At 32.7% G+C, this 9,896-nt stretch overlaps 1 protein-coding gene across 1 annotated transcript; it reads left to right on the top strand.

Moving 5' to 3' along the window:
• The first annotated feature begins 1,023 nt into the window (after window positions 1-1,023).
• Window positions 1,024-3,737, top strand: LOC112505011 (receptor-like protein Cf-9 homolog). Its single transcript, XM_025108957.1, has 2 exons — window positions 1,024-3,406; window positions 3,485-3,737. The coding sequence occupies exon 1, from the start codon at window positions 1,208-1,210 to the stop codon at window positions 3,383-3,385; it is 2,178 nt and encodes a 725-aa protein (XP_024964725.1). The 5' UTR covers window positions 1,024-1,207; the 3' UTR covers window positions 3,386-3,406; window positions 3,485-3,737.
• The last annotated feature ends 6,159 nt before the right edge of the window (window positions 3,738-9,896 follow it).

Here is a 9,896-nt window from a genome sequence, read left to right as displayed (position 1 = left end):
GATGTTGCCAAACGTAATTAGTTCATCAGCTAGTTTGCCAAAATAATCGAATGGCGATGTCTTTAATTTGAAAAAACCTCAATTCTAATGAAAATAATTGGAATGAGATTTCTTCAATAAAATAGTGTCTTCTTACATCGATAAATATGAAGTTGGAAAACTTGCACCAAAGAAAATTGAGGCCATATCCCCACCCTCCAATTGCAAGACTTCAAAGTCAAGTTTTTCATTCGAAAGGAAATTTGGAAACTCATTCCAAAAGCAAACATGCGTTCTGTACATTCACATGTACATGCTCTGTTTTCTATAAAACTATCCACAAAAAGTTGTTCTTGCTTTACATACGCAAAATAATTTCAAGTATTAAGGTAATAACTTTTCTACTATAGATTAATGATAATGTGTTACTATTATTTGAACCCAATCCAACCCGATGAACCCGATATCCTTTTATTTCTTGGATTTAATATGATTGTTAGATTTTTATTAATATATTAGACAATTACACTATCATGCATGCTTCATAAACACATTTTCAATCTATTTACATATCTATATAACTGATTCGTATATAAAATAACGTTTCAATAAACTTCATTAGTCTTTTACCATTTTTTTTCAATTATACCCTTGATTAATATCAATTTTTATTTATTATTGTTAAATAAACGTTGATTATAAAAAAATTTATAAATTATTAATAAATATTGATTTCAGATTCTTAATTAATTTCAATTTTTAATTATTCATTAATATTAATTATTTAAAATTTAGAATCCACTATTTTATCAATTATTTTGGCAGACAACAAAGACCTCAATTTTTATGCAAATAATTGGAGCAAGTTTTTTTTCCGAAGACTTAGAGTCAAGCTTTTTATTCAACAAAGACCTCAATTTTATCAATTAAAAAATTGGAATTGTTTCTTAACTTAACGTTTTGTTGGAAATCGAGAAAATAAAATACGATTCAGTTGATAACACTTGCAATTAACATCAACATGAATCGTTCAAACTTGCTTCTTCTCTCCTTTTTCCTTTTCTCTTTCTTCATTTCCTCCTCTTATTCTTCCAATAAAAGATGCTCTCTTTCACAGACTCATGCTTTGCTTCTCTTCAAACAAAATCTTCTCTCTTATGATAACCCGTATTATGAAAATGATTATATATGTGTGGATTGGCTTGGTTCCGACTATTATCCAATTACGATGAATTGGAACACGAGTACTGACTGTTGTAATTGGGATGGTGTCACTTGTGACCACTTCACCAATGACGTCATCGCTCTCGACCTTAGTTGCGGCATGCTACGAGGTACCATCCACCCTAACTCCACCCTCTTCAACCTTCATCACCTCCAAACACTCAACCTTGCTTTCAATAATCTTACCAATTCTCAACTTCCACGTGAGATTGGAAGGTTTTCTAATAGTCTCACACATATCAACATCTCTCATACTGGGTTTATCGGCCAAGTTCCTACGGATATCATAATTCTTCGTAAATTGGTGTCTCTTGATCTCTCTTGGAATGATTTGAAGCTTGAACCTCATGTCTTCTACAATCTCCTATGTAGTTCTACTAGTTTGGAAGAGCTTTCGCTAGATGGTGTTAATATCTCGTCAATTTTACCCACCTATGTTAATCTCTCTTCTATGAAATCGCTCCATCTTAGTGACACCGGTTTGCAAGGGAAATTACCTGATAACATCTTCAATCTTCCGTATCTGGAAGAACTTGACTTGTCAAGTAACGATGACCTCACTGGTCGATTTCCCAAAATTTACACAAGCACTAGCAACCCTCTCAAGTTGTTAGATCTCTCAAACATCAACTTATCAGGAGTAATACCCGACATAATTGGTCATCTCAAGTCTTTGACTTACTTGGATCTCTCAAACACCAACTTATTAGGACAAATACCTGACTCAATCGGCCATCTCCAGTCTTTAACTTACTTGGATCTCTCAAGCACCAACTTATCTGGAGAAATACCCATGTCTATTGGCCATCTCAAGTATTTGAAATACTTGATTCTCTCAAACACCAACTTATCAGGAGAAATACCTGACACAATCGGCCATCTCAAGTCTTTGACTTATTTGTCTCTCTCAAACACGAAATTAGCAGGAGAAATACCTGACTCAATCGGCGATCTCAAGTCTTTATATTACTTGGATATGCATTCCAACCTAATTCAAGGGCCATTCCCTCCATCAATTTGCAACATAAGTTATCTGTCGTATTTGGATATGTCTGATAATAGATTTGATGGAGAGATTCCACAATGCTTGGGTAATAGCAGTTCGAATCTACTGATGGTAGACCTAGGAAACAATAATTTTCATGGCATCATTCCAAATACATGGGATGATTGTGGTGTATTACTGGGATTGATTTTGAATGGAAATTCATTAGAAGGAGAGGTGCCGAGTGGGTTGTCTAAATGTGAATCCTTGAGAGTGCTTGATTTGGGAAACAACCACTTAAATGGTACATTCCCTCATTGGTCAGCTAATCTTCAACATCTCCAGGTTCTTGTTCTCAAATCAAACAAGTTGCATGGTCCCATAGAAACCTCTTCAATCATTAAACACCCATTTGCTAGTCTCGAAGTGCTCGACTTATCTCAAAACAAATTTGTAGGTCATCTCCCTAGAAAATATTTTCAAAATTTTGATGCGATGAAGAACAGGGTTAAGAATGGCACAGAAATGTTCAGTACTCAGGAATATTTGACAATTGGCAAGTTCTACTCTGTCACTGTTGCAGTGAAAGGTTCAGAACTCTCATTTCAAAAAATTTCGGTTGACTACAACATCGTTGATCTATCTAGCAACATATTTGAAGGAGAGATTCCAGAAGTTATTAGTAGTCTTAACTATTTGATAGTGCTCAACTTATCCCGCAACAACCTCAACGGTCGAATCCCATATGCTCTAGGAAATCTCTTGAAGATCGAGTCCTTAGACCTATCATGTAACCAGCTAAAAGGAGAGATCCCTCAAAGTCTTACCCATATCACAAGTCTTGAAGTCTTAAATGTCTCACGAAACCATCTTGTGGGTCCCATTCCTGACGGAACACAGTTCAAGACATTTGAAGCAACCTCATTCGAAGGGAATCCGGGACTATGTGGGTTTCCGCTGCCCAAGTGTGAACATCGGAGTGCCCGACAGCTTGAAGTCGATGGAGAGGAGGAAAGTGGATTTACATGGAAAGTGGTGATGTTGGGATATGGATGCGGAACCTTACTTGGATTCGGGATGGGATATATGATGTTGTCAACGGGAAGACCAAAGTGGTTCAATTTAATTGCTGATGAAATAGAGTATATGATCCTGCGAAGGCGAAAGAAGAGAAGACATGTTTATATCGGAAAATGAAATCAATTCTTGAATTAACTGGTGGGTTATTTGCTATAACTTTTATATAATCAAATCGTAGAAATCAATTGTTGTTTTGTTTGAAATTTTGTGATGCAGGTAGCTAGAGATGAAATTGGGGTTGGTTTCAATTATGAAGTTGCAGAGCATGATTGTACATGGTCTTAAAGTCGTGCTATTTCTTTTGTTGCTTTCTATATCTTCACCTTTTTTCTCCTTCTGTTTGTATACTTAATTTGTGTTTTAGTTCTTGACTGAAGTCTTCACCTGACATTAGATGGTAACATCTATCTAATTCCTATTTTAAGTGACGTATTTTTAGAATCTTCAATTTGGTGTTTGACATGTAACATTTTAATTATTTAGGTACCTGGTTCACCTAATCATTTGAAAACGATAACCACGATTAGTTTTTGCTCATGTAACATTTATTTTCTAAATACCGAGTAAGCAATAAAAATCCACGTCACCGTTCTTAATAATTGTAAATCATGTAGTATTTTTTTAATTAAGCAAAAATTTCCATATAATTATTCTTTTTTTTATTGTAAAATTTGTAATAGCTTTTTTTGTAACCAAACGAATTATTTTCACGTAATTAACTTTTTTTAAATTGTAAAAGCTGCAATATTTTTTAGTGATAAATAGATATAAAAGATTTAATAAAAACTACAAGTTTTATTAATAACTAGAATGGAACTCGTGCAATGCAGCGAGATACATCTTGATTTCAATATTTTTTTTATCTCAATCGATGTTATAATATGGTCGTATGTGATTTTGAAAATGCGATAATGTTTTTATTTTTGAATAAAATATATTTGAAGATATCATAAAACTTTAACAAAAATATATCGATATTAGTATCAAATTAACTATTTAAAATTTTCTCATTTTTGTGTAATTTTTTAATTGTAATTTAATTTATGTTCAATAATGGAGTAATTTATACCTGTTTATTAATATAATTTTTTATAAATATAATAATTAATTATTTTGTTAGAACTTGATAATTAATTATATTTTAGATTTTTTATATTTTAAAATGATATGTTTATCTTCTATTTGATTATGTTTATCCGCAGTTAAGTAATATGCATCAATAAACAATAATTCATGCATAAAAAATGGTTTTTAAGAGTTTTTGTCAAATGCTTTATAATATAGTATAGATAACAAACATTCATAAATAATAAACAAAAAACCGAAACCCCTAAACCTCATAACGCATAACGATTCTTCTCTCAACTCATAGCCATGGATGATGATTCGAGCTTCTATTCTTCCAATTTTTGCTCAATTTTACATCGGGTTTAAATCTTTTTGCTCGACTTTGCAGCCACCATTAATAATTTTGAAGCTTCGACTTCGGACTGTTTTAGTCGATTTTTGTTATAACACTTGTTAATTTATGTTCCAAGTACATCTATAATGGACATATATTGCATTCGGGGCTTATCATAGCTTAAGCGCACCGTGAATGTGAGCTGCTATCCACTGTCGACACGCTCAACATGACCGTCGTTTGGCCATGGTTATACCCAATATGACCCTCAAATAGACTTGTACAACACCTATAAGAATGAACAACTATTGGAGATTTAAACGTAATGATTTACCTGACTCAAATATCCACGATCTCATACTCGGATTCTTGATCCAAAACTCGTGCTTCCCTCTCGTTTCGAACGTAGTTCTTATGGGTTTTACGGAAGATTTTGCATTGCAATGCAATGTTCCTAGGATGACTTAATAGGGACGAGGAAATTGAAGGTTGATTGATTTTTAACCCTTAAGTTACCTATGAATATGGGTGATCAAAAACCCATCCAACCCGATCAACTCAACCCAACACAAAATAACTCAGGCCGATGTCTAATCGAGTTGTAAAATTTTCAAACAGTAGGTAATGGGTTGATATTGGGTTACTTTAATTTGAACCCAACCCAACCCAACCCGATGAACCCGATATTCTTTTATTTCTTAGATTTAATATGATTGTTGGATTTCTATTAACATATACATTAGACAATTACACTATCATGTACGCTTCATATACACATTTTCAATCTATTCACATCTCTATATAACTGATTCGTATACCTGTTCAGTAACTATGAACATATATATGTAAATTGAGAAAATTAATTGAACGTGATATATGTAAGAAGTATGGATATGTTGTATCAAATGGTTGATGATGAAAAAGAAATTATGAAATGAGAAATAACATATTGAAGGTTGGGAGAATATTTATATGTATCAAAGTATCAACCCGACCAACCCGTACGGTTTGGGTTGTGTTGGGTTGCATTTTGGTTTGAGTTGAGTTGGGTTAAGATTTTTCAAACCGCAAGCATTGGGTTGGGTTGTTCAAATGTATTCAACCCGATCAACCCAACCATAAGTACCCCTACCTATCAATATAAATGTGTGTGTATATATATATATATATATATCACCAGGTTCTTTCGATTTTTTACTTAACAATTTGTGTTATGAACTGCATATATATATATGTATATATATATATATATATATGCAGTTCATAACACAAATTGTTAAGTAAAAAATCGAAAGAACATGGTGAGTAAGCTTTGTGTAAAATAGGAGAAATGACACAAAGGGAAAGATTTTTAATTTTTATTATATATTTTATTTTCAACTATTTTTTCATGGTTTAAATTGAATCTCACATATTAGAGTGTTCTAAAAGAAAAGACCCCACAACCACTTAATATCAATTATACCCCTTGATTAATATCAATTGTTATTTACTATTAATTAAAAAAGCATTGATTATAAATTGTTAATTATTAATAAATAATAATTTCAAATTCTTAATTAATTTCAATTGTAAATTATTCATTATTTTGTGAGACATAGACAAAAGGACACGTCTTTCGTTGACAAACATTAACCAAACAACAAAGACCTCAATTTTTTATGCAAATCATTGGAGCAAGATTCGTGGATAAAGTAGCGTCTTCTCACGTTAATAAATCTAAAGTTGGAAAATTTGCTCCAAAAAAGAAAATAAGACCAAGTCCCCACCCTCCAGTTGTAAGACTTAGTCAAGTTTTTTATTCAAAGGGAAATTTGGACCATAAAAGGTCTAGTCGTGAATAGATAAGTATACTTGAAAAGTCTACACAGATAATAAAAATCAATTATACTCAATACCCTGTATCCAAATTCCAATTAAAAGACTTAGAACAACACCATATTGCTCGTATTATCCAAATTCCAGTTCTAGATATTAAAAAACTTAGAATTTTCCCGGTGAATTGAAAGGTCTACCTATCAKTATTAAAACTTTAGACAACCTTTTTAGAATTATAACATTTGACTGACGACTCAATTAAATATTTGTATATATTTTTTAAACTTGTAAAATATTTTTAAAAACGATGAACTTTGTTAATGTTTTGTAGAAATTTGAAAGTAAATACGATTCAATTGACAAAAAATTTACATGTTGGAAAAAATCTGATAGATATTAAAAACTACATGATACACAAACTTTGACACTTGCAATTAAAGAAAATTACAAAAACCCCCAATTAATTATGAACCGTACATTCTTCATACAAGGGTAGAAAAGTCTTTAATATATTCAACATTTAAAAAAATCAAAAAATTGAGAAAAAAGATAGGAGAAGTTCTAAGCATTAGAAGGTACTACCTCATTATGCTTGGTTTCTCTTTTAATATATATAGATTAGAAGGTGTCACCTTATTATGCTTGGTTTCTCCTTTAATATATATATAGATTTGTTGAATATGGTTGAATTTTGTTGAGAAAGAAAGTTATGGTAAGAAAATTAAGAATAGATCTCCACCCTTCAATCAATTATAATTGAATGTCAACATCAATGAGGTACACTAGGATGTATCAGATCAATTACTTGCTAAAGCACAATTCATGGACTGCCATGAGATTAAAAGTAATTAGTTCATCAGCTAATCAGATACTTTGCCAAATATAATCTAATGAACATGACTTTAATTGACAAGCATTAACCCGTTGAACTAGGGGTGCTCATGGGTTAGGTTGATCGGGTTGAAGACATTTGAACAACTCAACCCAATGCTGGCGGTTTGGAAAAATCTTAACCTAACCCAACCCAAACCAAAGTGCAACCCAACCCAACCCAACCCATAGGGGTTGGTCAGGTTAGTCGTGTTGATACTTTGGTATATTAAAATATTCTTATAAACTTGAATATATTATTTCTCTACTCATAATTTCTTTTTCATCATCAACCATTTGATACAGCTTATTCATATATCTTACGTATATCACATTCAGTTAATTTCTCAATTTACATATATATGTTCACAATTACTGAATAAGTTATATAGAGATATGAATAGATTGAAAATATGTGTATATGAAAAGCATACATGATAGTGTAATTGTCTAATGTATATATTAATAGAAATTCAACAATCATATTAAATCCAAGAAATAAAAGGATATCGGGTTTATCGGGTTGGGTTGGGTTCAAATAATAGTAACCCAATATCAACCCAATACCTACGGTTTGACAATTTTACAACTCGATTAGACATCGGGTTGCTTCGGGTTGGGTTATTTCATATTGGGTTGGGTTGGGTTGGTCGGGTTAGTCGGGTTTTTGAACACCCCTACGTTGAACTGCAAAGACCATAATTCTAATGCAAATAATTGGAAAGAATTTTGTCAATAAAGTAATATCTTCTTACATCCACAAATTAAGGCCATGTCCCCACTCTCCAATTGCAAGACTCTGGAGTCAAGTTTTTCATTTAAAATGAAAATTTGGACCACAAACTCATTGACGTTGACTGTATATTGGGCATGGAGTCAAGACTCAAGTATTCTGCACATAGAATTTAAAACAACATCTATCATTTAGCTGGTTTTCTGAAATCCAAGTCAATCCTTGTTATTAGTCAAAAGTCATTCCAAAAGCAAACAAGCATAAATGAAACCATAAAGTTTCATTTCTTTTAACCTTCACTACAGTAATTTGTGATTCGTAAAATTTTCCGCAAGAAAATGAAACCCGACGAATTGAAGGTCTACCCATCAAATTCAAGACTTTTTGACAACCTCTGTTATTTTCTTAGAAGCTACAATTACATGCAACCATTTTAGAATTATAACATTTGACTGATGACTCAATTAAATATTTGTATATCTTTTAAACTTGTAAAACATTTTGAACAAATGATAAAGTAAAAATATTTTGAACATCAAATGTTTAAACCTATATTGAACTAACGTGTTGCTTTTTGACGTTTTTCCTTATATTTCAAAATTGGGATCTTTCTTAACGTTTTCTTGAAAATTGAGGGAAAAAGTATACGATCCAATTAACAAAAAGTTACATGATACACAAACCTTGTATGCTTATTTATAGCAATGAACAACTTGACACTTGCAATTAAACAACATGAATCGTTCAAACTTGCTTCTTCTCTCCTTTTTCCTTTTCTCTTTCTTCATTTGCTCCTTTAATTCTTCCAATAAAAAATGCTCTCTTACACAGGCTCATTCTTTGCTTCTCTTCAAACAAAATCTTCTCTCTTATAAACACTCGTATGATGAAAACGATTATCATGATTACCGGTGTCATCTTCGGCTTGGTTCCGATTATTATCCAATTATGATGAATTGGAACACGAGTACTGACTGTTGTAATTGGGATGGTGTCACTTGTGACCACTTCACCAATGACGTCATCGCTCTCGACCTCAGTTGCGGCATGCTACGAGGTACCATCCACCCTAACTCCACCCTCTTCAACCTTCCTCACCTCCAAACACTCAACCTTGCTTTCAATAAGCTTACCAATTCTCAACTTCCACGTGAGATTGGAAGGTTTTCTAATAGTCTCACACATCTCAACCTCTCTGATAGTGGGTTCATAGGCCAAGTTCCTACGGATATCATAATTCTTCGTAAATTAGTGTCTCTTGATCTATCTTGGAATGATTTGAAGCTTGAACCTCATGTCTTCTACAATCTCTTACATAATTCTACTACTTTGGAAGAGCTTTCGTTGAATGATGTTAATATCTCGTCACCTTTACCCACATATCTTAATCTCTCTTCTTCTATGAAATCGCTCCATCTCCTTAGGACCGGTTTGCTAGGGAAATTACCTGATAACATCTTCAATCTTTCGTATCTGGAAGAACTTGACTTGTCAGTAACTATGACCTCACTGGTCGATTTCCCAAAATTTACACAAACACTAGCATCCCTCTTAAGTTGTTAGATCTCTCAAACATCAACTTATCAGGAGTAATACCCGACAGAATCGACCATCTCAAGTCTTTGGCTCACTTGAATCTCTCAAACACCAACTTATCAGAAGAAATACCCAACTTAATCGGCCATCTCAACTCTTTGACTTACTTGGATCTCTCAAACACCAACTTATCAGGAGAAATACCCAACTCAATCAGTCATCTCAAGTATTTGATTCGTTTGGATATCTCAAACACCAACTTATCAGGA

Source organism: Cynara cardunculus, unplaced genomic scaffold (assembly GCF_001531365.2).
Source record: "Cynara cardunculus var. scolymus isolate 2C unplaced genomic scaffold, CcrdV1 Un_Scaffold_7804, whole genome shotgun sequence".
Taxonomy (NCBI): domain Eukaryota; kingdom Viridiplantae; phylum Streptophyta; class Magnoliopsida; order Asterales; family Asteraceae; genus Cynara; species Cynara cardunculus.
The sequence above is the reverse complement of the archived record's forward strand: the minus strand, read 5'-3'. Positions and strand labels throughout refer to the sequence as shown.

Excerpts from the sequence above, each read along its gene's own strand:
- LOC112505011 (XM_025108957.1), top strand. The coding sequence starts at position 1,208 with ATGAATTGGAACACGAGTACTGACTGTTGTAATTGGGATGGTGTCACT.